Here is a 24,212-nt window from a genome sequence, read left to right on the forward strand (position 1 = left end):
GCCGATCTCACCGCACAGCATTGCGCGCGAGCGTGCGCACATTGTGCGTGACTCATGCACGACACACGCCCTCTTGCGTGCTGGCGACGTGGCCGACATGCCACCGACGGTCGTCGTACGGCTCGACGACATCGATTTGAACGCGTGGCACGGCGACTTGGAGAAGCTCGTCCACAAGGAGGTGGACCGTGACGCGATGCTTCTCTACACGAGCGGCACGACCGGCGCCCCGAAAGGCGTGCTCACGACCCATGCGACCCTCCACGCCCAAGTGTCGGACTTGATGACGTCGTGGGCGCTGTCGCCGACAGACCGCGTGCTGCACTTTTTACCGCTGCATCATATCCACGGCATCATGAACAACCTCCTCGCGCCGCTCTGCGCCGGCGCCACGGTCGAGTGCCTCGTGAGCGCGTCGACGAGCGTCATTTGGGACACGCTGGCCCGGTATGAGCACCCTGTGACGATTCTCATGGCCGTTCCGAGCGTGTACATGCTTCTGCTCGAGGCATTTGACAAGCTGCCCGAGCCAAAAGATGCGTTTGTGGCTGGTGCCAAGCAGCTCCGCCTAGCGATTTCCGGCAGCATGGCGTGCCCCGTCTCGATTCTGTCGCGCTGGACCGCGCTGACGCACCAGAGTCTCTTGGAGCGGTATTTTTGCTGGGTTTCTTTCGCATGTGCACGATTATCACCAACTAGGTACGGCATGACCGAGTGCGGCATGGCGCTTGGCAACCCGATGGCCGGTCCCCGCCACGTGGGCTACGTGGGCCAACCGTTCCCTAGCATCCAAGCCCGCATTGGCGAAGTACGTGCATCGAGTCCATGCGTGTAGTATACCAAACCACGACGCATGGCTGGTGCGTAGGCAGGTGCCCTCGAAGTCCGCGGCCCGACGCTCTTCAAGGTCCGCCCGGCGTGTATTCGTGACGTCGTGCCTGCAGCTTGTTTGGGATAGGCCTACTGGAACCGACCGGAGGATACGAAGAAGGCGTGGACGGAAGACGGCTGGTTTCAAACAGGCGACGTCGCCGAGTACAATGACGAGCTCCAGAGCTACCGCATTCTGGGTCGCGCCAGCGTCGACATCATCAAGGTGCGTGCCTTGGCGAGACTGGGTGACGTAGTGCGATGTTGTATAGAGTGCCGGGTACAAACTGTCGGCGCTTGAGATCGAACGCGTTCTTCTTGAGCACCCGCAAGTCCGCGAGTGTGCGGTGTATGGCGTCGACGACGAAACGTGGGGCCAGATCGTCACGGCAATCGTCCGCCCGGACGCTGGCCTGCACAGTACGTGGCGAAATGCAAACAAAATCCAAGCGAAAGCGTAGGCGTCGACGAGCTCTCGCCGCCCTTCTCGGCCTTTCTAAAAGCGAATTTGGCCAAGTACAAGATCCCGCGCAAAATTCACATGGTGACGGCGATCCCCAAAAATGCCATGGGCAAAATCAACAAGAAGTTGCTGCCGTCGCTCTATGATCTCTCGCCTTCTGCGTACGCTCTCTCATCCTCACACGTCCTCCTGGGCCATGATATCCAAAGCTTCTTGTAGGCACACCAAGGGCGCCCACCATGGTTGACGTGTATCAAGTCGACGACGCCCATCTGCCCGGCTAACGCGACCATGCTTCCTCGTCTCATTCTTGTCTGCCGCGCAACGCATAGCATTTGCATCCTAGCTTGGACTGGCGCTGCCATGTGCCCAAGCGCTGGAGCTTTGAGACACGTGGGTCGGCATAAGCAAGAGTGGCGGCTAAGCGTCGGGCCCAAGCCGACCGAGCGCTCTTTGGTCGACACCTCTCCTCGTTCGACTCTCTTGAATGGTACTACCAGCGATAGCACCAATCCCACTCCCAATGTCGAGACACAGCTTGCCATCACACGTCTGTGCACGACACGGTATTAACGAATCCAACCTCGTGCGTCTCTCTGGTACCCAAAAGGCAACCAAAAGGTGCGGGCCGTCGTCCAGAACCTCGGTCGACGGCGACGGGACGGTCACATTGGGCGACATGGCCATGGACATGTGGATCGTTGTCGCCAGCCTCGCATCGGCCGCGACGGTCGTGCTTCGAATCAGCGGCATGTTTGTGCTGCGCGGACGCATGCAGTGCTTTTGACGGAATGCGTCAAGAGAATACAAGAGTTGTTTTGCAAACCACAAGGGATGCAGCTTCTTCATGCTGCACTTCCATGCGGTGCTGTGACCTGCCTATCGAGGAGGGACTACTCATCGAGCCGATGCATGTGGCATCAGACGCTTCACTGCATATGAGGTCATGAACTCGAAGAACAAACTCGGATCGTCGGCGATGCGCTGGGCAAATACGGTGGTGCCACGTTGCCGATCAAAAGATCGCATCCGGATGGAGTGGTAGTATCCGGATATTGCACACATATCGTTTTATTGAATTGCACGCGGGTAACTCGCGTATTGTATGTATTTTTATTCATTGTGAGATAAAACCTCTATCTTTAGATATCGAACCCTCTCAGAATCGATGGGAAAATGGGCGACGTGTTCCAATCTGTGGCCATCTTGTTTGCGACGACAGCGGTAAGCGCTCCATGGCCGGCCATGGCCCATGCTCATGGAGCTCTCTAGGTAGACGATGGCATCCAAGGCTAAGGCTTCCCCCGCGCCCTCGAGCAATGTCAATGGCATCCTCTCGGACCTCCTCTCGCAGTATAGCAAGAACACGCCCCGCAAGATGAAGCTCATCGACGGCTTCCTCGCGTACGTCCTTGCCACGGGCGTGCTGCAGTTCGTCTACTGCATGCTCGTGGGCACCTTCCCGTTCAACTCGTTCTTGTCCGGCTTCATCTCGACCGTCGGCGTCTTTGTGCTCACGGTCTCGCTGCGCATGCAGATCAACCCGACCAACGCCGACGCGTTCTCGTCCGCGCCGCGGTCGTCCGAGCGCGCGTTCGCCGACTACCTGTTTTGCAATTTCATCTTGTTCCTTGTCGTCATGAACTTCATGGGCTAGCCGCGACGACGAAGACGACGACGACTATGAGGATGAGGCTGATGATGAATGCAATCGCCTTGTGTTTCATGGACTCTCTTTTGCTTTCAAGTGCACTGCGGCATGGACATACGCACGCTATGGTCAATACGCTGGACCATGCTGGTTGGCTAGAGCATCTCTCGACGGCCCGTTGATCTCGTGTGCTGCCAGCAAGGAGAGGACATAGAACCTCGCGCGTCGCGACCACAACGCATCCTCTGCTATACGACGTCGGTACGAAGGATGGTGCTAGCTCCTGGAAAGACCTGTCATCACCTTCGCGCCAACCAGGTTGATGCCCCAAGTGTGATCTCGGGGTTGCTGAGCCGACTTGTTGAAGACTGGTGCCACATCATACCCAAATCAGACCAGAGCACATTCTCGCAGGCGAAATATTGGACAAGGGATCAAGAGCGGAGCTTTACCGACGTCTCCAGCGTGGGCAGTACAATGTAGCGACGCCCGGCTTGACACGCTGCGAAACCTGTAATATTTAATACTTTTGTGGCCTGCGGGCATGGCGCAGGACGCCGCTGGTGCTTGCGGCCGCTTCCCGCGGCACTTGAAACTCGACTTTTGTGGTAAGATTGTCTAACGTTAGCATCGAATTTGCGCATGGCTACCATTATACTTTGGCTGCAGACAACCAAGCGTGTCCACCGCGTGTCGCAAGCACCTGTCAAACTCGATAGACCCTCCCATCCAGCGTGTCATTGCACTTGACAACTGCACAACGCAATGGGGGAGCTCACGCACATGGATCTCACGCTCGTGTTTCCCATTGTCGCGGGCGCGGCGATTGCTCTCCTCCTGCTCATGGCCTACTGCTACTTCAAGAGAAAGAAGAGGCCGACGCCCGCCGACGTCGAAGCCGAGCAAGAGCTCATGCGCAACGAGTAAGACACCTCCGCGATCATCGTCGTCGGTCATGCCAACCCACCTCTTCTTTGTCTAGTCACCTTGGCAACCTCAACGGCCTCAAGCGCGGCGACATGGAAGACCTGTACGTCAACGCGGTCGTCGCCGTTGTGGTATCTCATGTGGCGGCGGTAGTGGCGCCGAGAAGACCAAGTGGTCGTGTGGCATCTGCGGCTTTCACAACACGGACGAGAAGCAGGCGTGCACACTCTGCGAGACGAGCCGAGGTCGCTGAGCGACTCTGCAGCTGGTATGCTGATGGTGCACGTAGGCATCGCACTGGCGTCGTCGGCCAACGTTGCCGAGCGCACGACCACGATTGATGTTGTGCAGCTCAATGCGCTCCAGCACGCCGCTTGGTATCCGCGTCGGTCCGTGCTGGCCTCTCACTTGTTGGTGCTGCTAGGACACGCACGATGTGGTTGCGCACGGTGCCGTCCGAGGCAGCGCCGACCAGCGTCTGGACACTCGACCCAGAGTTTGCCTCGGTATCGACGACCACCACCACATACTACACGTACACGCTCGTCACTCCGTCGGAGCCGCCAACTGGACCAGAGTCCGAGTCGGGGGACACGAACCTCCCAACGCTAGCCGCTCTCGAGCTCGTTTGTCTCACACCAGACGCGACGCCAGCCACGACCACGGTCACTGGCGAGACGATCCCGGCGTGGTATGCGGCGCAGGCGGCGCAGCTCCGGTCCTTGCCCTTCTCGCTCAAGTACGCGTGGATGCTCGAGCAGATGGCGGCGTCGTACGACTCTCGGAGCGGCTTTACGGTCGCGCGCGACCACGTTCTTGAGCAGTCGCTCGCCTTCTTGATGCAGCTGCCGCCGACGGAGCTCTGCAGCACGACGCGCGTCACGATGGCCGGCGAAGACGCGCTCGATGCCGGCGGCGTCCAGCGCGAGTGGTACACGGTGCTCGCGCACGCCATCATGGACGAGTCGGCCAAGCTCTTTGTGGCGACGACGGACAACGTGTACATGCTGCACCCGGGCGCGACATCACCCGACGCGTTGGCCAAGATCGAGGCCGTCGGACGCCTCCTCGGCAAAGCCATCATCGACGGCCAAGTGCTACCGATGCGCCTCTGCGTTCCGCTCTTCAAAGCGCTTCTCGGGGCGCCCGTCTCGGTGCGCGACGTCTGGTACATGGACGAGACGACGTACAAGAGTCTGCAGTTTGTCGATGCGACCGAGACGGTCGAAGCGCTGGCGCTGGACTTTAGCGTGCTCGTGCCGACGATCGATGGCGGCCACGATGTGCTCGACTTGATTCCGAACGGCCGCGCGATTGACGTGACGAGCGCCAACAAGCAAGCGTACGTGGATGCGATGGTGCGGCACCTGGTCTGCGGTCGGTGGTCGCAGCAGATCGGACGCCTCGTCCGCGGCTTCTACACGGTGCTGCCACCCGAGCTCGTCTCTGTGTTTGACTACAAGGAGCTGGAGCTCGTGCTCTGCGGCACGGCCGAGATTGACGTGAGCGACTGGCGCGCGCACACGATCGTGTCGCGGTCGCTCCAGTGCACGAACGCGCTCGAGTGGTTCTGGGACGTGCTCGAGTTTGACATGCGCCCCGAGGACCACGCAAAGTTCCTGCACTTTACGACCGGCTCGTCGCGCGTGCCGTTGCAAGGCTTCAAGGGGCTCACGAGCTACGACGGCAAGCTCTGTCTCTTCACATTGCACGCGACATCGTACAGTCGCGGGTGCCTCCCCAAGGTGCACACGTGCTTCAACCGCATCGACCTGCCACTGTACCCGAGCCGCGGCCTCATGAAGGACGCGCTCTTTACGCTCTTGCGGCTCGAGTCGATGGCGTTCACGCTCGAGTAGATATTACTCCATGTGATTATTGGTACTAGTACGATGGAATGGGATTATTGAGTTGAAGCAGGACGTGGCTGTGTGGTCTTGTACATGGAGCTACGATAGGTGAACGCCGGACCTCGAGACGTCCTGAATAAGAATCTCGCCCTCGTCGTCGCGAGAGCTCACTGCAGCAGTAGCATGTGCAGTGCTGGGCTCAACTGTTGAGCCAGCTGGAGACAACACCAAGATCTTGGTCGCAACTTCAACTTGGAGCTAAAATCTGGTCGGACGCCCTACAAAACAGCCTATATTTATATAAATATGGTCTAATAGCAATTATGCTGTATGCGAAATTGATTACCAGGTATATTAATTGAAGAGTAATTCCTCCATCGAATGTATTAAAATTGCTTTGCGCTGGCAAGAAGATTCCATATTCCAATTGCCGAGAAGATGCCAGTCGAGATCACCCACACGGAGCATGGCAAGGGCCGCGTGCGCCTCCTCAAGGTTGCACAGCATGCAGACGACGCAAGGCTGATGCTGATGTGCTAGGTGACCCGGCGCCCCGATATGCATCTCGTCACGCAGCTCGAGGCCGAGGTGCTCCTGGAAGGTCCCGACCGCGCCTCGTTCGTGACAGGCGACAACGCCGCCGTCTTGCCGACCGACACCGTCAAGAACACGGTTCATGCGCTGGCGAAGAAGCACGAGTTTGGCTGCATCGAAGAGTTTGCGCTCATCTTGGCCAAGCACTTTGTGGTCGCGCACCCGAGCGTCGTACGCCGTCGCCTCATCGTAGCACCTTGGACACGATGACCTGCTGTAGATCCACAAGACCAAGGTCAAGCTGGTCGAGACGCAGTGGGATCGCCTCGTCACGAAGGATTCAAAGGGCCATGCCCGCCCGCACCACCACGCGTTTGTCCAAGGCGGCACCGAGACGCGCCATGCAACGTAGGACCCTACGCCCATCCTCCACCTCCCACACAGCATGCATCTTGTAGCGCCACGGCGGAGCTGCGTGCGAATGGCACGGTCGATATGACGCTAGCGTCGGGCTTTACAGGGTTGAAGGTGCTCAAGACAACGCAGAGCAGCTTTGTGGGCTTCCTGAAAGACCAGTACACGACGTTGCCTGAGGTGCCCGACCGCCTCGTGTCGTCGTCCATCTCGGCGCACTGGGCGTACGCGACGCCCGAGGCGAACGCAGCGACGGCAGCCGCCGTGCGCGCGATCTTGCTCGACGTGTTTGCAGGTCCGTCGGACGTCGGCGTGGCGAGCCCCGCCGTGCAGTCGACGCTCTTCCAGATGGGCGAGGCAGTGCTAGCGCGCATCCCGAGCATTTGCCGCATCGAGCTCTACATGCCCAACATCCACAACCTCCCGATCAACCTCGCGCACTTTGGCCTCCCGAACCTCCACCCGCACGGCGAGGTCTTTCTGCCGACGGACGAGCCGCATGGCATGATCCGCGCGACGCTCCAACGGTCGCCAACCTCGCGTCTCTAGCGCGTCGTAGTAGGCGCGTCGGTGGTTGAATCAGAATGCATGTTTTTTCATCGTGGTTTTGTGCATGGTGGAGGTGGCAAGGACTTTGTGGCGGCAACGGGCTAGTCGGCCGCCTCCGCGTCCCAGCTGTGTCCGTGCTGCCGAGACGGGCCAGGTCATCGACGACTTGGCCTGGCTATGCGGCCAAAGCGACAGGGCGCGGCGTGGCGTGCGTACGTGACAGATTCCGATTTGCCGCCCACGCATGAAGTCGTCGAGCCCGAGCCCGCTGCCCAAGAGCCACGGCGTCCCGACGTTTGTGCAGAGCTTGTACACGATGCTCGCGGTCGAGGACCCGGCGGTGCTCGCCTGGACTGGCGACGGCCTTGCATTCGAGATCCGCGACCAAGACAAGCTCGCGACGTCGATCTTGCCGCGCTACTTTCGCCACGCCAAGTACCCGTCCTTCCAGCGCCAGCTCAACTACTTTGGCTTCCGCAAGTGGTCCAAGCAAAAGGCCGCCGTGTGCACGTATGGCTGCCCGTTCTTCACGCGCGACGCGCCGCAGCTCCTTCCGCACGTCTCGCGGCGACCACGCCAGGCGCCATCAATGGCCATGGAGAAGCAACAACACGGACTGTCGTCGCCCACGATGGAGCTGCCGCCCACTGACGGCCTCACGACGTTCCTCGACGTGGACATGGACGACCTCTGCTGGATACTGACCGAGTAACCCCAACGACGAAGTGTATTTTATTTGCGAATTTTTACGTGGAAATCTAGTTCATGACGCCGGGGAAGGTAGCGTGGCCCTAGAGGTCATAACTCGTCGTGGGCGCGGGGGCCACGCTCTCGACCACCACGATGGAGCTGCCGCCCACCGACGGCCTCACGACGTTCCTCGACGTGGACATGGACGACCTCTGCTGGATACTGACCGAGTAACCCCAACGACGAAATGTATTTTATTCAAGAACCCACTTCTTATTGGAGAACCCATATTGAGAGCGTAGCGCAGGACGCCTGGAAGGGTTGGGTGGCCCTAGAGGTCGTAGCTCGTCGTGGGCGCGGGGTTTCCGACGACCTCTGGCGTCGAGGCGACCACCTTGTCGTCGTCGTCGTTCATGTGCAGGAGGTTGGTCGCGGCTTGCAATAGCTGCGCCGTCTCGTCGTTCTCGGTCGCGGCTTCCATCTCGGCTTGCTCGGCCGACGCGGACTTTGGGAGGAACTCGGCGCCGGGGCAAATGGCTTCAAAAATGGCTTTCGCTTCGTCGACCGCCGACTCGAGGACGGATTCGAGCGCCATGGGAGACGTCTGGACGCCGCACACGTGCACGTTCCGCGGGCTCGTCGTCGTTTGCGCAGAGGCTTCGGATGACGACGATGGTGGCGGCGGTGGTGCGGCGTAGACGGGCAGCGTGAAGACGGTTTCCCAGACCGGCGGCGCGTCCGGGAACGACGACGCGAGAACGTGTTGCAGGAGGTGCACCATCGCTTCGTTCGGCATTGCGTCCACGATCGTCGAGACGTGCACGAGCGTGTGCTCGGCCGGGCACACGGCGGTGGTGCCATCGAGGGAGATGATGTGCATGGCGAACGGGTGCTGTAGAACCGTCTTTGGTGGCACAATCAGCACCGTGCGCGGGCGCGTGCCCGGAAGCAGGAAGATCCCGCGCAAGAGCTTCGTCGTCGAGTGTGGCGTGACGCCGTACGAGGATGCGTACATGGCGTTCAAGACAAAGTGACGACCTTTCCACGTCTTCTTCTCGCGCGTCGACGTGGTGAGCGCCGTCGCGACGGTCTCTGGCGTCGTGACGATGCCATTCAGAGGCGCGCGGAGGTAGTAGATGCCACCGTACACCGCACTGAGACGGCAAAAGGCTTGTGCCACCTCCGAGATCCCGTAGAGTGGCGTCAGGAACGGCGACGGCGCGAAGCGGCCGATGGACGAGAGAAAACCGTAGAGGCGATCCAGACTTTGCGTCGGCGATAGCGGCGCGGTGGGCGCCGTCGTGAGGAGCAGCACCGCGTGCAAGACGACGTTCTGCAGCGTCGTCGAGAGCTTAAAGTGGTCGGCTTACAGCGCGACAAAGTCGGTGGCGCTGTCGAGCGCGCCGAGCGCGTTCTTTTGATCGCGCTTGTTTTGGGGCCGCTTCAGCGCGCGGCCCACCGCGAGGTCGCGCTCGTTGAGCGTCGTCGCATCGTCGTCGCCTAGCGCGCGTGATGAGCGCAGTCATACCCTCGGAGTTACCGTAGTCGGCGACGAATTGGAGGAATTTCATCAAGTGGCGCTTCTCCAGCACCGAGAGTCGGCTCTTGAAGACATCGGTCTTGGAGCATGGCACTGGCCACACGGGCGGGTCTAATACGCGGAGTAAGCGTGCTGCTCGAAGGGAAGGCATGGCGTACGCGGCGGCTGCGGCGTAAACATGCAAGTCTCGTGCATGGCCATAAAGTCGAGGTACCGGCCGACGCCCGAGTGCACGAGGACGTCGACGAGCGGGCTGGACGAAAGCAGCACCTTGGGCTGAATGTCCAAGCTAAACGCATTGGAGCGCGGCGCAAAGCCGTCGGCGCGGGCGTCATGGAGACGCGTGCAGCGAAACGTCGAGGCGAATGGCGCATCGTCGTCAATCGGCGCGTCCATCCACACGTTAAACTGGTCAAAGTTGAGCGAGGCAAAGTTGGAGCCGTAATAGTCGTTCTACGCCAGCGCGTTGAGCGTGATGCGAGGCCATGCTGTGTTCATACCGTGTCCAGATGCAGCACCTTCTGGCCAGCGCGGGCGAGGGCGCTATCTGCAGCGTCCAAGAGGCTGGTCATACGTCTTGACGGAGCTTACCCCGCGACGATGGACTCGACGATGCCCGTGCCCACGATGACGACGTCGTACTCGGTCTCAAACAACGCGTCCTCCATCGCTCGTCGTCGTCGGCAATGAGAACGGTCGATACCAGCTTACACTATTTAAATACTAAATAGTGTTCCCCAATTTAGTGTATGATAGGTTATATAGGTGTTAACCTCAGATTGAACGGTGGGTTAAAACGTTAAACCCTCTTTGCGCCTCGGCTACAATGGCGCGCTCTCAGAGTCGCTAGCGTCGTCGTCGTCCTCGTAGCGAAGGCGTAAGAAGGCAATGCACGCTTGGCGCCCGCTGCTTCGTGCTGTATAAAGCAAGTGCTTTCCTCGGTGTTTCGGGTATCGGTGCCAGAGGCACTCGAGCATGCGGACGTTGTCCGTCTCGACCGCCGTTGTCAGCGCGTCGGCCGAGCCATTCTCGTCGCAGTGGTCCATGAGAAAGGCCGCAATGTCCAAATGGCCCGACGCCACCGCATTCGTCAACGCGTTGGTCGTGCAGCCGGCGGGCGAGTGCTTGTAAAAGAACTGAACGAGGTCCCAATGGCCGATGCCACAGGCCTCGTCCATCCAGGTCGCTTTCCACTGGACGCCACGCTCGACGATGTAGCGAACAGCGGCGACCGGGTCACGACTTGTGAGGAGCGACGAAATGTCGTCGCAGTCCCGGGGCAAGTGGTAGATGCGATCGTAGCGCGACAAGTAGAGCAAGACGTCAACGCCGCCGGTGGCGAGCACCGAGGTGACGAGGCCGAACCGCGTGTCTCGTGTCGTTTGCAAATGGACGCAGCCGTCACGGACGCCTCCAAGGTACTCAACGACACGCACGCGACCGGCTTTGGCGGCCGCGACAAACGCAGCACTGAGATCGCCTTCGGTCCGATGGTCCACCAAGAAGCGCACCACGTCCAAACGACCTGCCTCGCTCGCGCCCCGGAGCGCTGCATCGGAGCAACCTTCCGTCCGATGCTCGTGCAAGAAGCGTACGACGTCCAAGAAGCCATGACGCGCTGCTTGGTCCATCGCCTTGGTCGAGCACTCGATGCCAGTAGCGTCGAGCTGCTGCACCAAGGTCAAGTAGCCCTTGGCCGCCGCCGCGTCCAACGTGCGAGCGTCTGCGAGGCTTGGGTCGCTCGCATACAAGACCGACGCGAGCACCGATGCGTTGTGCTGAATAGCATGCTTGAGGAGGTCGGCTGGCCACTTTTGAATGTCTTGGTACGCGACAAGAAAGTCGAGCAGCGCCGGTGCATCGTGTGCAACGACACTGTAGACGAGCGATGTGCCGACTTTTTCGAGGCGACTCGAGCCGCTCAGAATGCTACGACAGGCAAGGCCTGGCCATAGCTTCTTGGCGGCAATGAGGCAATGCGCGAGCGCTAGGTGGTTGTGCAAGATGGCCACGTCAATGGCTTCTTCGCTCGCGAGGTCCGGGCGGCACGCGAGGATTCGGAGCGCATCGTCTTTGGCCCCTTCGGCGATGGCGAGGTGGAGCGGAAAGCGATCGTCTGGCCCGTCGTCGACAGCGAGGCCCAAATCGCTCGCTCCAATGGCGTCTTGCCCCGATGTATTGTGGACGAGGTGGCTGGCGCTCGTGACAAAGCCGTCGGCGACAACGTACTCGGCCTCTTCGTCTTCGTCAGAGGCGTCTTCGTACGTCACAAAGTTGTGGAAGGCGCAGAAGCGCGGGCGCACGTCCAAGAAGACGCCGACCTGGTAGCTGCAAATGAGCTGGTAGAGGTCGCCTTGCGTCAACGCTTGACGGGCTGCCATCGCTCTGTCACGGGTTGTAGTTGCTTTTGTTGTCTTTGATTATCCGGCCTCGTGTCAACCGGATTAGCGTGAGTGACGGTCGTTGTAAACATGGGTTCAAGACAGCCAGAGCTGCCACGTCATCCACCTTGCACCAAAGCACATCCTAAATACACGCAAGCCACAGCGTATCGGTCAGTAGATGGTGTCTGACAGAGCATCCAGAGCTGCCACGCCATCTATGTACAAGACAAAACAGCCAAGTCTTTCAACACATTGATCCCTGTACCGGTACTAACAGGAACTCATTTCCATACCAAAATTCCACATGGACGGACTACTCGAGCGTGAACGCCATCGACTCGAGCCGCAGGAGCGTAAAGAGCGCGTCCTTCATAAGGCCGCGGCTCGGGTACAGTGGCAGGTCGATGCGGTTGAAGCACGTGTGCACCTTGGGGAGGCACCCGCGGCTGTACGTAGTCGCGTGCAATGTAAAGAGACAGAGCTTGCCGTCGTAGCTCGTGAGGCCCTTGAAGCCTTGCAACGGCACGCGTGACGAGCCGGTCGTAAAGTGCAGGAACTTTGCGTGGTCCTCTGGGCGCATGTCGAACTCGAGCACGTCCCAGAACCACTCGAGCGCGTTCGTGCACTGGAGCGAGCGCGACACGATCGTGTGCGCGCGCCAGTCGCTCACGTCGATCTCGGCCGTGCCGCAGAGCACGAGCTCCAGCTCCTTGTAGTCAAACACAGAGATGAGCTCGGGTGGCAGCACCGTGTAGAAGCCGCGGACGAGGCGCCCGATCTGCTGCGACCACCGACCGCAGACCAGGTGCCGCACCATCGCATCCACGTACGCTTGCTTGTTGGCGCTCGTCACGTCAATCGCGCGGCCGTTCGGAATCAAGTCGAGCACTTCGTGGCCGCCATCGATCGTCGGCACGAGCACGCTAAAGTCCAGCGCCAGCGCTTCGACGGTCTCGGTCGCATCGACAAACTGCAGACTCTTGTACGTCGTCTCGTCCATGTACGAGACGTCGCGCACCGAGACGGGCGCCCCGAGAAGCGCTTTGAAGAGCGGCACGCAGAGCCGCATCGGGAGCACTTGGCCGTCGATGATGGCTTTGCCGAGGAGGCGTCCGACAGCCTCGATCTTGGCCAGCGCGTTGGGCGATGTCGCGCCCGGGTGCAGCATGTACACGTCCGTCGTGTTGGTCGCCACAAAGAGCTTGGCCGACTCGTCCAGGATGGCGTGCGCGAGCACTGTGTACCACTCGCGCTGGACGCCGCCGGCATCGAGTGCGTCTTCGCCGGCCATCGTGACGCGCGTCGTGCTGCAGAGCTCCGTCGGCGGCAGCTGCATCAAGAAGGCGAGCGACTGCTCGAGAACGTGGTCGCGCGCGACCGTAAAGCCGCTCCGAGAGTCGTACGACGCCGCCATCTGCTCGAGCATCCACGCGTACTTGAGCGAGAAGGGCAAGGACCGGAGCTGCGCCGCCTGCGCCGCATACCACGCCGGGATCGTCTCGCCAGTGACCGTGGTCGTGGCTGGCGTCGCGTCTGGTGTGAGACACACGAGCTCGAGCGCGGCTGGCGTTGGGAGGTTCGTGTCGTCAGACTCGGACTCTGGTCCAGTCGGCGACTCCGACGGAGTGACGAGCGTGTACGTGTAGTACGTGGTGGTGGTCGTCGACGACGAGGCAAACTCTGCGTCGAGTGTCCAGACGCTGGTCGGCGCTGCCTCGGACGGCACCGTGCGCAGCCACATCGTGCGTGTCCTAGACACACCATCAACAAGTGAGAGGCCAGCACGGACCGACGCATGTACCAAGCGGCGTGCTGAAGCGCATTGAGCTGCACCACATCAATCGTGGTCGTGCGTTCAGGGACGTTGATCGACGACGCCAGTGCGATGCCTACGTGCAGCGTCAGCATACCAGCTGCAGAGTCGCTCAGCGACCTCGGCTCGTCTCGCAGAGTGTGCACGCGTGCTTCTCGTCCGTGTTGTGAAAGCCGCAGATGCCACACGCCCACTTGGTCTTCTCGGCGCCACTACCGCCGCCACATGAGATACCACAACGACGACGATCGCGTTTTGACGAACAGGTCTTCCATGTCGCCGCGCTTGAGGCCGTTGAGGTTGCCAAGGTGACTAGACAAAGAAGAGGTGGGTTGGCATCCACGGCGACGATCTTGCGCGGGCGGTGTCTTACTCGTTGCGCATGAGCTCTTGCTCGGCTTCGACGTCGGCGGGCGTCTGCTGCTTCTTTCTCTTGAATTTGCAGTAGGCCATGAGCAGGAGGAGAACTATTGCCGCGCCCGCGACAGAGGGAAACACGAGCGCGAGATCCATGGGCGTGAGCTCCCCCATTGCAGTTGTCAAGTGCAATGACATGCTGGATGGATGGGTCTATCGCGTTTGACAGGTTCTTGCGACACGCGGTGGACACGATGGTCGCTACGGTCGGTTGTCTGCAGCCAAAGTATAATAGCAGCCACGCGCCAATGGGACGCTAAGAACCTTAGACAATCTCACCACAAAAGTTTCAAGCATCGAATTCACGTGCCGCGGGAAGCGGCCGCAAGCACCAGCGCCGTCCTGCGCCATGTTCAAAATATTAAATATTACAGGTTTCCGCAGCGTGTCAAGCCGGGCGTCGCAAGACGTCGGTAAAGCTCCGCTCGTGATCCCTTGTCCAACACCACAATATTTTGCATGCGAGAATGTGCTCTGGTCTGGTCTGGTTATGATCTGGCACTCGTCTTCGGCCAGTCGGCTCAGCAACCCGAGATTCCACTTGGAGCAGCAACCTGGTGGGCATCAAGGGCCTTCCAGGCGCTATAGCTAGCACCATCCTTCCTATCGGCGTCGATTAGCAGAGGATGCGTTGAGGCCGTGACGCCCGAGGTTCCAAGGCCTCTTCCTGCTGGTGGCACTCGAGATCAACGGGCCGTCGAGAGATGCTTTCCAGCATGGTCCAGAGCATGGACCATAGCAAGCGCATGTCCACGCGGCAGTGCACTTGGAAGCAAAAGAGAGTCCACGAAACACAAGGCGATTGCATTCATCCTCAGCCTCATCCTCATAGTCGTCATCGTCGTCTTCACGGCTAGCCCATGAAGTTCATGACGACAAGGAACAAGATGAAATTGCAGAACAGGTAGTCGGCGAACGCGCGCTCGGACGATCGCGGCGCGGACGAGAACGCGTCGGCGTTGGTCGGGTTGATCTGCATGCGCAGCGAGACCGTGAGCACAAAGACGCCGACGGTCGAGATGAAGCCGGACAAGAACGAGTTGAACGGGAAGGTGCCCACGAGCATGCAGTAGACGAACTGCAGCACGCCCGTGGCAAGGACGTACGCGAGGAAGCCGTCGATGAGCTTCATCTTGCGGGGCGTGTTCTTGCTGTACTGCGAGAGGAGGTCCGAGAGGATGCCATTGACGTTGCCCGAGGGCGCGGGGGAAGCCTTAGCCTTGGATGCCATCGTCTACCTAGAGAGCTCCATGAGCATGGGCCATGGCCGGCCATGGAGCGCTTACCGCTGTCGTCGCAAACAAGATGGCCACAGATTGGAACACGTCGCCCATTTTCCCATCGATTCTGAGAGGGTTTCGTATCAAAAGATAGAGGTTTTATCTCGAACGAAATAAAAATACATACAAAATGCGAGTTACTGTGCGCAATTCAATAAAACGAACCGTGTGCAATATCCGGATACTATCACTTCATCCGGATGCGATCTTTTGATCGGCAACGTGGCAGCACCGTATTTGCCCAACGCATCGCCGACGAGTTGAGTTGAGTTCTTGGAGTTCATGGCCTCGTACGCAGTGAAGCGTCTAGTGCCACATGCATCGGTTCGATGAGTAGTCTCTCCTCGCGAGGCAGATCACAGCACCGCATGGAAGTGCATCACGCGGAAGTGCACCACCAAGACGCTGCATCCCTTGTCGTTTTTAACCCTCCCAGACCCAAACACAAGCTTTGTATTCACTTTACGCACGCTGTCTCAAGTACTGCATGCGTCTGCGCGACCAAAAGCACCGCTGATCGTAAGCACGCGGCCGATGTGAGGCTGGCGACAACGATCCACATGTCCATGGCCACGCCACCAACGTGAGCGCGCCGCCGCCATCGACCGAGATTTTGGACGCGGGACCGGGCGATGCACCGAGCGCTCGGACTGAAAAGACATTGAGGCCGCAGTTGATGACGTTAGGAGAGTATCCGAGAAGAGGTGTCAAGCAAAGGGCACTCGATCGGCTTGGGCCTGACGCGCAGCCACCTTTCTTGCTCTTGCTCTGTGCTCGATACAACCGTCGTGGCCATAGCATTCGCGTTTCATCTTGTCTTGCGCAAGGTCGTCGTCGTCTCACTGCTCCAGCGCTTGCGCCAGCCTACGCTAGGATGCAAGTACTATGCGTTGCGCGACAGGCAAGAATGAAACGAGGAAGCATGGTCGCGTTAGCTCGTCGACTTACGTCAACCATGGTGGGCGCCTTCGGTGTGCCTACAAGAAGCTTTGGATCATGGCACAGGAGAACGTGCGAGGACGAGAGAGCGTACGCAGAAGGCGAGAGATCGTAGAGCGACGGCAGCAGCTTCTTGTTGATTTTGCCCATGGCATTTTTGGGGATCGCCGTCACCATGTGAATTTTGCGCGGGATCTTGTACTTGGCCAAATTCGCTTTCAAAAAGGCCGAGAAGGGCGGCGAGAGCTCGTCGACGCCTACGCCTTCGCTTCAATTCTGTTTGCATTTTGCCACGTACTGTGCAGGCCAGCGTCGGGCCGGACGATCGCCGTGACGATCTGGCCCCACGTTTCGTCGTCGACGCCATACACCGCACACTCGCGGACTTGTGGGTGCTCAAGGAGAACGCGTTCGATCTCAAGCGCCGACAGCTTGTACCCGGCACTCTATACACCACATTATCACGTCATCCAGTCTCGTCATCGACGCACCTTGATGATGTCGACGCTGGCGCGACCGAGAATGCGGTAGCTCTGGAGCTCTGCATTGTACTCGGCGACGTCGCCCGTTCGAAACCAGCCATCTTCCGTCCACGCCTTCTTCGTATCCTCTGGTCGGTTCCAGTAGGCCTATCCCAAACAAGCTGCAGGCACGACGTCACTAGTAATACACGCTGGGCGGACCTTGAAGAGCGTCGGCCCGCGGACCTCGAGGGCCCCTGCCTACGCACCAACGATGCGTCGTGTGATGGCATACTACACGCATGGACGCTATGCACGTACTTCGCCAATGCGGGCTTGGACGCTTGGGAACGGTTGGCCCACGTAGCCCACGTGGCGGGGACCGGCCATCGGGTTGCCAAGCGCCATGCCGCACTCGGTCATGCCGTACCTAGTCGTTGACACTCGCGCACTTGCGAAAGAAACCCAGCCAACATACCGCTCCAAGAGACTCTGGCGCGTCAGCGCAGTCCAGCGCGACAGAATCGAGACGGGGCACGCCATGCTGCCGGAAATCGCTAGCCGGAGCTGCTTGGCACCCGCCACAAACGCATCTTTGGGCTCGGGCAGCTTGTCAAAAGCCTCGAGCAGAAGCATGTACACGCTCGGAACGGCCATGAGGATCGTCACAGGGTGCTCGCACCGGGCCAGCGTGTCCCAAATGACGCTCGTCGAAGCGCTCACGAGGCACTCGACCGTGGCGCCGGCGCAGAGCGGCGCGAGGAGGTTGTTCATGATGCCGTGGATATGATGCAGCGGTAAGAAGTGCAGCACGCGGTCTGTCGGCGACAGCGCCCACGACGTCACCAAGTCCGACACTTGGGCATCGAGGGTCGCATGGGTCGTGAGCACGCCTTTCGGTGCGCCGGTCGTGCCACTCGTGTAGAGAAGCATCGCGTCGCGGTCCACCTCCAAGTGGACGAGCTTCTCCAAGTCGCCGTGCCACGCGTTCAAATCGATGTCGTCGAGCCGTACGACGACCGTCGGTGGCATGTCGGCCACGTCGCCAGCACGCAAGAGGGCGTGCGTCGCGCACGAGTCATGCACAATGTGCGCACGCTCGCGCGCAATGCTGTGCGGCGAGATCGGCACGGCAATGTGGTTGGCGAGCCAAATGGCCCATTGGCACCGCACGAAGTCGAGCGTCCGGTGGGCGAGAAAGGCCACGGACGTTGGTGTCGACGGCAAATGGGCCGCAATCGCCGCCGCTTGGGCGAGAAGGACGCGCGCTGGCAGCGACTCGGAGCCAGCGCCGTTGGGCAGCGGCGCCGTGAGCACGCCGTTCGAGGCCAAGACGTGGCGAAGGAGGAACGGCGAGGAGGCCATCGCGTCGTCGGCACACTTCAGAGACCAACGTGTTTTAAACACGAAACACACATGTTTGTTTCATGTCGATACTGAAAGCAAGTCTTTTGGGTGGCAAGTGAATCGCAGCGGGTTCCTTGTGGCTAGAAACACGCCATTTTGGGTGAACGAAGAGCGGACGCTGCTCCGGGCGTTCCTGCACGTGTGTAGTAGCGCACAAGATGACTGCATGTACCATTCATAAAGTCGATCATGTGGGAAGCGCTGAAAAAGCGGGTGTCTTTAGTGGAGCCGGTAGCGGTGGCCACGGGTGGCTACACGAGGCATGGGAAACTCAGTGCAGACGATGTGCTGCGCGTTCACAACCTGTCGGCACGACAAGAAATCCAGGCTACTCACTTATTGCTACAACTCGTTATAGTCTCGCGATGTTGTACCTAGTGCACGTTATCGGTGTGACGACGAGGCCGACTAGTAACTTTGATGCAACCACAACCGGCTCCCGGCCAGTGCCCAACGAACGATCCATCGAGCCGACAAGTGATCCTTGCAATGCACCTTTCTACAACGGCGGCCGAGTCAAATGCACATGCGTGATTGATGAGTGGTCTCACCCCTACATCTTTTGCGCGCAGTGGCCCTGTCGAAACGCACCAACATGCGACGTCAAGGTTTTTATCCATACCCTAAGTTGCCACGTTATGGAAACCCCAACTCGTGCCAGACCCGTGCGTCGCTGCTCGCACGACGGCTGTCGCAACCAAGTGTACGCCCGCGCGCTCTGCGTGCGCCATAGCGGGAAGAAGCAGTGCCCCATTGAAGGCTGCTCGACGTACACGCGCAGCGGCGCCTTTTCCCTTAAGCACGGAGGTTGCAGCACACGGCGCTATTGCATTGAGCCTGGCTGCGCCAAGCAAGCCCACGCCCGCCAGCGCTGCGTTCGACACGGTGGCGGGCGAGCATGTAAACTCGACGCGTGCGAGTACCTCGCCAAGTACTCTGGCTACTGTCGTCGGCACACGCCAGCGACCGTCGCGAACGAAGCCTTCTCGTCGACAAGTGCCGTTGAGGCGATGGACATTTTTGAGTTTGACATGCTGACGCTCTTGGCGCAGCCACCGTCCGACGCCGAGAACAGCGATGACGAGGCCGCTCGAAACGGCATCGACTGGGTACGCACGCTGAACCAAAGCCCGCTGTAGACGACCATAATGAAGAAATGCAACCAAATCCAAACAACTGGGCGCCTCGAGGAAGCTCTCAATACTGAGCTGGTGGTACCAGGGTCATGTCGAGTGTGCCATCGGTGCGGTGGACGTGCGCGGGCCCAAGAGAACGCCGATGAGGGTGCATGCCTCGTGCTGTCCCTTCCCGCTGGATGATAGCGCGCTAGGTTGTGTGAAGACATGCACCACAGGTCTCTGACGATTTTGCTCTGGTAGCTCCTGTGTACGCGTCGCGACCAGGGCATTTGATCCTTGGCAACGCAAGCCGCTGCGAGTCAAAGCCGTCGCGCGCTCGCTCGAAGAGGAGCTGCTTCCGAGGACCCTCCGAAGAAACGGGTCTGTAAACGACCTTCTTCAACCTGATTGGCAGGCGCGCCACGTGTTGCCTTTCGCGATCGGCGGGACGACGCGGGCTACTCGCCGCCAGCGTTTGGATACAAAGCGCAAGGTACTCGCGTTGAAGACACTCGCTTCCGTCCCGCGGTGCTGAGTCCTGTTCCGCCTGTGCGGTATGGCACAGTCCGTTCGAGCTCACTTGTTTTTTGTATGCGGCCCACCCGCCAAAGACCAGTGTGTTTGTATAGTATACAAAGGAAAGGTGCTTTCCGGCACCTTGGTGGATCTTGCAGTTGGTATGAGCATACAAACCGCAAGAGGAATTGACATGATGTACGTCAAGCAAAACAGAAGGTGATAAAACAGAAGCACGACCAGATATCGCAGTTTGCTTTTTCCACCACGAAGCCCCAGCAACGTCATCATGAGCGCAGACGACTCGCATCGCTTCGCCAAGGCGCCGCACCTCTGGGCGCTTGGCGTCGGCGCCGTGGTCAGCGGTGATTTCTTTGGCTGGTAATACCACGCTGTACCAATCAGTTCTGAGCGACCTCATGGATCTCTCTTTTAGGCAAGCGGGCTTGAGCGCCGGCTTTTGGGGCCTCGCGATCAATTTGCTCATCGTCTCGGTGCTCTACATTCTGCTCTCGTTCTCGATCGCCGAACTCTCGACGTCGATTCCATGCGGCGGTGGACCGTATGCATTTGCCCATCGTGCGCTGGGTCCGACGGCCGCGTACTTTGCCGGTCTCGCCGAAGTGCTCAAGGTCATCGTCACGTGCGCGGTCGTGTCGGTCGGTATTGGCAGCTACATCATTCAGCTCTTCAGCTGGAGCAGCAGCAACAGCGGGCCATTGTGGTGGGCGCTCTTCTTCGTGCTCTTCACCGTGCTCAACATTGCCGGCATCGCGCTCAGCTTCCGCGTCCAGCTCTTTGCGACCGTGCTCTCGGTGCTGATTCTCGTCGTGTTTTACATTGGCGCGGCCACGCAGTTTAGCTACGACCAGTTTATCGCAACGCCCCACATGGAGTTTGTCGACGGCTCGAAAGGCCTCGTGACCGGCCTCTCGTTCGCTATGTGGTTCTACCTCGGTATCGAAGAGCTCCCGCTCGCGGTCGAAGAGACGATCGACCCGGCGTACAACATGCCCCGCGGCCTCCTCTCGTCGATCGCCACGCTGTTTGTGCTGTCCTTTTGCACGCTCTTCTTCAACTCTGGCATCAGCCCGGGCGCCGACAAGTTTTTTGCCTCGACGTCGCCGCTCCTCGACGGCTACAAGAGCGTCTTTGGCGACAATGCGACGACTGCCGGGTTTTCGTGGCTCCTCATTGTCGGTCTTCTCGCGAGCTTCCACTCGTTTATCTTTTGCATGGGCCGGCTCCTCTTTGCCATGGCGCGCGACGGGTTCCTGCCCGCGGTGCTCAAGCGGCTGCACCCGACCAACCACACGCCGTACGCAGCGCTCATTCTCGGGTCGTGCGTAGCGCTGATCTTGGCGATTTCGTATGCCACATTGTGTTGAGTTTGGTTCGATACTGATACATTGATACTGTAGGTTGCACTTTGCCATTGGCGACGTGCGCCTCGGCTCGGTCATGATCAACTTGGCGCTGACCGGCGCGCTCATCTCGTATGCCTTCCAGCTCGTGTCGTTCATCCAGCTGCGCCGCCACGAACCCGACCTCCCGCGGCCGTACAAGTCGTTCTTTGGCGTGCCGGGCGCCGTCGTCTGCCTTGTGTTATGTGCCTACGCGATGACGGCGATCATCTACCAAGGCGTCGTGTCCCCCGACGACTTTTTGGTCGCGATTGTCATTGCAATCGTCTACTTTGTCGGCGGCACCGTGCTCTTCTACACTTTGATCCAGGCCAACATTGTCGCCCACGGTCGACTCGACAAGACGCTTTTGTCACCGGGCAGCCGCGACGCCGGCGTCAACCACGCGTAATGTCTCTGTATTTTGGGCGTATCTTGCTGGCCTCTTTATAACGTGAATGTGTGTACCAATATCGTTGCCATGCATATAGAGCCCTCGACGGCGAGCACACCCCTTTGCTCGTCTAGTCCTTCCAGCTAGTCCTTCACGCTATTACAGTCCGTCAAGGTGATTAGATGACACCGTCTTGATGTCCCACGCACTTGTCACGTCGTATGCGATTGGCCAACGCAGTTGAAGTTGCAGGCGACAGCCAACACTTAATGGCGCCAAGCCCGAGAATAGAAGCGAGTTGCCGAGTAGTCATCTTTTTTCTTGTGTAAAAGCTTGACGTCACGGAAACACGCAGTCTCCATGTCGCCGCTATTGTCCGTCGGATGCATGTCGTCCGCAGTGCATTCCTCTTGCACGAGATCTGAACGTTCACCACCATACAGACAGCGTCCGTTAAGTTAATCACGTAGTCGAGTACTTTGGTTAGCATGCCCGAGAACGACGGGCGGTGTTATCGCCGGCTTAACGAATCCATGAGAAAGTCCAGCGAGTCTTCGATCGACGGCCAGGCTTGGCCCGCCAGCGCCACCACGCCCTCTGCCACGTCGATGGTGTACGTCTTCGTTTCATCCCGCGGGCTGCACCCGAGGCCGTGGTCCCGCAAATAGGCAACGATATCGTCATGACCATTGCCCGCTGCGCCGCGAAGGGCTTGGCGCGAGCAGCCCTCTTTCCGGTGTGTGTGCAGAAACACCACCACGGACAAGAACCCGTTGGTCGCCGCTTCGTCGATTGCATTCCTCGTGCACCCTTCGTCGCGCGCAATGTGCAGAAATCGGACGACGTCCAAGTGCCCGTTCGCGGCCGCAAAGTCCATGGCGTTGGTCGAGCACACGCCCGCGTCGCCCTGCGTCTCGTGCAAGTACCGCACGACGGCGAGATGGCCGTTGGCAGCGGCGTAGTCGATCGCGCCGCGCGCAAACGACGGTGGACATCGCCGTGCGAAGAAGGCGACGACGTGCAAATGTCCGTACTCGGCCGCTTGATGCAGCGCATATGGCGTCGCGAGGCCCGGGTCGGTGGCGTAAAAGTACTTGACGACGTCGAGATGGCCGTTGGCCGCAGCGTACGCCATGGCGTCGGCCGAGCAGCGGAGGCGCGTGGCTGTCGCGAGGTACGTGACGATCTCGAGCTGGCCGTGGCGCGCGGCGCAGTTCATCGTGTCGTGGTTGATCCACGACGTGCCGACGCAGCGCAGCCAGCGCGAGAGCAGTGGCATTTGACCTTGGACGATCGCGAGGTGCAGGAGGAAGCGTGGGTGCTTTGTGTGCACGTGTAGCTTTTGGAGACTCACGGGGTCCATATAGAGAAGGTACTGGTCGATGAGGAAGAGAAATTGGCCGTCCTCGCTCTGCATCGCAGCCCACTCGCGGTAAATGGGCACGAGCTCTTCGTAGAGGCCTTGCTGGTACGCCGAGATGGTCGAGAGGAGGTGGTCGTTGAGTAAGACGGCGGAGGCCGGGTGCGCACACAGGCCGCGTCGGCGCTTCATCGTGAGTTCTATTCTACGGAGCTCGCGTCGCAAGAGCGGAAATGACGACAAGTCGAAGCATCCTGTCACGCAGCATCACATGGGCGACGATGATCATCCCACGGTCCTCTTCGTGTCATCCTCCCACGTGCACAGACTGCCGATGATCATCCCACTCTGCGTTTCGCCAACGCAGGAATTCCGCATGTACTGGATTTCTCCGCCAATGCCAGCACGAATTCGCACCTGTTTGGTACGAATTCCGGATAACGCATGACGTGGCGACGGTGCGTCCACAGAGTTCACTCTAAACATGACGCTGTTGCATGTCGTCGGCTGGTGCTGGAGTCTGCGAAAGCAAGCTCTGCGAAATGGCTAGCACAGCGTCAACCTTGGAACTCGACGGTGACCGGCATGGGTGCGGTAGGCAGCCGTCCAGCTTGCAGGGACTGCGACAATGCAAATATGTACTTGCCTTGCACGTCACGGCGTCAACGTGCCAACTTATTTAAAAGGCTTTCGTGGGCACCTTCGCTGCGTGAGCTCTAGTGTACGGTTCTACAAAAGAACGGCCTCCGTCTAAAATTTAGATGGAGCTCGTAGACTGCAAGCTTTCGCGCGAGCACGGCAAGATCGACCACTTCTGGTCATGGTCCCACTCGAGTGCTTTCCAACTGTCTACACGACCTGCATACCGGTACGCACTTTCAAGGTGTAGCAAGCGAATCGAAGCGTGCGCTGAACCGACGTGGCCAAAATGGAATCGTGAACGCAGCAGGATCGCCTCTCGCGCCACCGTGGCTCGATTGCGCCTCCATCACAATACAGTGTACGCCAGGAACGTCCTGGCCCTATATGTGTTCGTTCAAGGAATATAGAAGAGTCTAGAGGGATAACCCGCGTCAACAAGAAGCACGCCGCCGCCACCAGCCCGCCGCAGCCAGGAGAAGAACCTGTCCCGCCTCTTCGCAAGGTGGATGGGATGATTTTACAAGTGGTGACGGCGGCGACGAGTGCTAACTGCTCGTGTCCTCTGCATTGTAGCGCGCCAACACAGACCG

General features: G+C 59.5%; 13 protein-coding genes across 13 annotated transcripts; 7 read left to right on the forward strand and 6 right to left on the reverse strand.

Moving 5' to 3' along the window:
• Positions 1-126: 126 nt before the first annotated feature.
• SPRG_09682 (hypothetical protein) lies at positions 127-1,657 on the forward strand. Its single transcript, XM_012349106.1, has 7 exons — positions 127-651; positions 700-808; positions 869-907; positions 959-1,096; positions 1,143-1,290; positions 1,332-1,494; positions 1,543-1,657. Exons 1-7 carry the CDS (start codon positions 197-199, stop codon positions 1,550-1,552), a joined length of 1,062 nt encoding a protein of 353 aa, XP_012204496.1. The 5' UTR covers positions 127-196; the 3' UTR covers positions 1,553-1,657.
• Positions 1,658-2,529: 872 nt separating this feature from the next.
• Positions 2,530-3,063, forward strand: SPRG_09683 (hypothetical protein). The gene is made up of 2 exons (XM_012349107.1): positions 2,530-2,557; positions 2,606-3,063. The coding sequence occupies exon 2, from the start codon at positions 2,613-2,615 to the stop codon at positions 2,988-2,990; it is 378 nt and encodes a 125-aa protein (XP_012204497.1). The 5' UTR covers positions 2,530-2,557; positions 2,606-2,612; the 3' UTR covers positions 2,991-3,063.
• A 676-nt stretch (positions 3,064-3,739) lies between these two features.
• Positions 3,740-5,832, forward strand: SPRG_09684 (hypothetical protein). The gene is made up of 5 exons (XM_012349108.1): positions 3,740-3,907; positions 3,967-4,014; positions 4,065-4,156; positions 4,201-4,288; positions 4,336-5,832. Exons 1-5 carry the CDS (start codon positions 3,750-3,752, stop codon positions 5,768-5,770), a joined length of 1,821 nt encoding a protein of 606 aa, XP_012204498.1. The 5' UTR covers positions 3,740-3,749; the 3' UTR covers positions 5,771-5,832.
• A 338-nt stretch (positions 5,833-6,170) lies between these two features.
• On the forward strand, positions 6,171-7,312 carry SPRG_09685 (urate oxidase). The gene is made up of 4 exons (XM_012349109.1): positions 6,171-6,256; positions 6,302-6,526; positions 6,576-6,703; positions 6,754-7,312. Exons 1-4 carry the CDS (start codon positions 6,200-6,202, stop codon positions 7,256-7,258), a joined length of 915 nt encoding a protein of 304 aa, XP_012204499.1. The 5' UTR covers positions 6,171-6,199; the 3' UTR covers positions 7,259-7,312.
• A 178-nt stretch (positions 7,313-7,490) lies between these two features.
• Positions 7,491-7,970, forward strand: SPRG_09686 (hypothetical protein; the record flags this gene model as incomplete). Its single annotated transcript, XM_012349110.1, has 1 exon — positions 7,491-7,970. The coding sequence occupies exon 1, from the start codon at positions 7,503-7,505 to the stop codon at positions 7,968-7,970; it is 468 nt and encodes a 155-aa protein (XP_012204500.1). The 5' UTR covers positions 7,491-7,502.
• A 309-nt stretch (positions 7,971-8,279) lies between these two features.
• Positions 8,280-10,156, reverse strand: SPRG_09687 (hypothetical protein; the record flags this gene model as incomplete). The annotated part of the gene is made up of 6 exons (XM_012349111.1): positions 8,280-9,281; positions 9,327-9,448; positions 9,477-9,599; positions 9,647-9,941; positions 9,989-10,031; positions 10,080-10,156. 6 exons carry the CDS (start codon positions 10,154-10,156, stop codon positions 8,280-8,282), a joined length of 1,662 nt encoding a protein of 553 aa, XP_012204501.1.
• Positions 10,157-10,223: 67 nt separating this feature from the next.
• On the reverse strand, positions 10,224-11,883 carry SPRG_09688 (hypothetical protein). The gene has a single exon (XM_012349112.1). It carries the CDS (start codon positions 11,867-11,869, stop codon positions 10,310-10,312), a length of 1,560 nt encoding a protein of 519 aa, XP_012204502.1. The 5' UTR covers positions 11,870-11,883; the 3' UTR covers positions 10,224-10,309.
• A 256-nt stretch (positions 11,884-12,139) lies between these two features.
• On the reverse strand, positions 12,140-14,111 carry SPRG_09689 (hypothetical protein). The gene is made up of 5 exons (XM_012349113.1): positions 14,059-14,111; positions 13,950-13,997; positions 13,806-13,897; positions 13,674-13,761; positions 12,140-13,623 (listed from the first exon to the last, which is right to left on the reverse strand). The coding sequence occupies exons 1-5, from the start codon at positions 14,067-14,069 to the stop codon at positions 12,186-12,188; spliced, it is 1,677 nt and encodes a 558-aa protein (XP_012204503.1). The 5' UTR covers positions 14,070-14,111; the 3' UTR covers positions 12,140-12,185.
• A 780-nt stretch (positions 14,112-14,891) lies between these two features.
• Positions 14,892-15,419, reverse strand: SPRG_09690 (hypothetical protein). Its single transcript, XM_012349114.1, has 2 exons — positions 15,389-15,419; positions 14,892-15,340 (listed from the first exon to the last, which is right to left on the reverse strand). Exon 2 carries the CDS (start codon positions 15,331-15,333, stop codon positions 14,956-14,958), a length of 378 nt encoding a protein of 125 aa, XP_012204504.1. The 5' UTR covers positions 15,334-15,340; positions 15,389-15,419; the 3' UTR covers positions 14,892-14,955.
• Positions 15,420-16,331: 912 nt separating this feature from the next.
• SPRG_09691 (hypothetical protein) lies at positions 16,332-18,178 on the reverse strand (the record flags this gene model as incomplete). The annotated part of the gene is made up of 7 exons (XM_012349115.1): positions 17,261-18,178; positions 17,104-17,212; positions 17,005-17,043; positions 16,813-16,950; positions 16,620-16,767; positions 16,416-16,578; positions 16,332-16,359 (listed from the first exon to the last, which is right to left on the reverse strand). The coding sequence occupies exons 1-7, from the start codon at positions 18,145-18,147 to the stop codon at positions 16,332-16,334; spliced, it is 1,512 nt and encodes a 503-aa protein (XP_012204505.1). The 5' UTR covers positions 18,148-18,178.
• A 649-nt stretch (positions 18,179-18,827) lies between these two features.
• On the forward strand, positions 18,828-19,328 carry SPRG_09692 (hypothetical protein; the record flags this gene model as incomplete). Its single annotated transcript, XM_012349116.1, has 1 exon — positions 18,828-19,328. The coding sequence occupies one exon, from the start codon at positions 18,828-18,830 to the stop codon at positions 19,326-19,328; it is 501 nt and encodes a 166-aa protein (XP_012204506.1).
• A 784-nt stretch (positions 19,329-20,112) lies between these two features.
• SPRG_09693 (hypothetical protein) lies at positions 20,113-21,708 on the forward strand (the record flags this gene model as incomplete). Its single annotated transcript, XM_012349117.1, has 3 exons — positions 20,113-20,204; positions 20,260-21,192; positions 21,245-21,708. 3 exons carry the CDS (start codon positions 20,113-20,115, stop codon positions 21,636-21,638), a joined length of 1,419 nt encoding a protein of 472 aa, XP_012204507.1. The 3' UTR covers positions 21,639-21,708.
• A 423-nt stretch (positions 21,709-22,131) lies between these two features.
• Positions 22,132-23,206, reverse strand: SPRG_09694 (hypothetical protein; the record flags this gene model as incomplete). Its single annotated transcript, XM_012349118.1, has 1 exon — positions 22,132-23,206. Exon 1 carries the CDS (start codon positions 23,170-23,172, stop codon positions 22,132-22,134), a length of 1,041 nt encoding a protein of 346 aa, XP_012204508.1. The 5' UTR covers positions 23,173-23,206.
• Positions 23,207-24,212: the final 1,006 nt, after the last annotated feature.

This window comes from Saprolegnia parasitica, assembly GCF_000151545.1.
Source record: "Saprolegnia parasitica CBS 223.65 unplaced genomic scaffold supercont2.50, whole genome shotgun sequence".
NCBI classification, from domain to species: domain Eukaryota; phylum Oomycota; class Saprolegniomycetes; order Saprolegniales; family Saprolegniaceae; genus Saprolegnia; species Saprolegnia parasitica.

Excerpts from the sequence above, each read along its gene's own strand:
- SPRG_09683 (XM_012349107.1), top strand. The coding sequence starts at position 2,613 with ATGGCATCCAAGGCTAAGGCTTCCCCCGCGCCCTCGAGCAATGTCAAT.
- SPRG_09689 (XM_012349113.1), bottom strand. Across the intron at positions 13,762-13,805 it reads ACTCTGCGAGACGAGCCGAG|GCATCGCACTGGCGTCGTCG; the intron begins GTCGCTGAGCGA and ends CGCTGCACGTAG. Across the intron at positions 13,624-13,673 it reads GCGCTTCAGCACGCCGCTTG|GACACGCACGATGTGGCTGC; the intron begins GTACATGCGTCG and ends TGGTGTGTCTAG.
- SPRG_09682 (XM_012349106.1), top strand. The coding sequence starts at position 197 with ATGCTTCTCTACACGAGCGGCACGACCGGCGCCCCGAAAGGCGTGCTC. Across the intron at positions 908-958 it reads GCGGCCCGACGCTCTTCAAG|GCCTACTGGAACCGACCGGA; the intron begins GTCCGCCCGGCG and ends TGTTTGGGATAG. Across the intron at positions 1,097-1,142 it reads CCAGCGTCGACATCATCAAG|AGTGCCGGGTACAAACTGTC; the intron begins GTGCGTGCCTTG and ends GATGTTGTATAG.
- SPRG_09690 (XM_012349114.1), bottom strand. The coding sequence starts at position 15,333 with ATGGCATCCAAGGCTAAGGCTTCCCCCGCGCCCTCGGGCAACGTCAAT.
- SPRG_09688 (XM_012349112.1), bottom strand. The coding sequence starts at position 11,869 with ATGGCAGCCCGTCAAGCGTTGACGCAAGGCGACCTCTACCAGCTCATT.
- SPRG_09684 (XM_012349108.1), top strand. The coding sequence starts at position 3,750 with ATGGGGGAGCTCACGCACATGGATCTCACGCTCGTGTTTCCCATTGTC. Across the intron at positions 4,015-4,064 it reads CGCGGCGACATGGAAGACCT|TGGCGCCGAGAAGACCAAGT; the intron begins GTACGTCAACGC and ends TGGCGGCGGTAG. Across the intron at positions 4,157-4,200 it reads ACTCTGCGAGACGAGCCGAG|GCATCGCACTGGCGTCGTCG; the intron begins GTCGCTGAGCGA and ends TGGTGCACGTAG.
- SPRG_09685 (XM_012349109.1), top strand. The coding sequence starts at position 6,200 with ATGCCAGTCGAGATCACCCACACGGAGCATGGCAAGGGCCGCGTGCGC. Across the intron at positions 6,527-6,575 it reads TGGTCGCGCACCCGAGCGTC|ATCCACAAGACCAAGGTCAA; the intron begins GTACGCCGTCGC and ends GACCTGCTGTAG. Across the intron at positions 6,704-6,753 it reads ACCGAGACGCGCCATGCAAC|CGCCACGGCGGAGCTGCGTG; the intron begins GTAGGACCCTAC and ends TGCATCTTGTAG.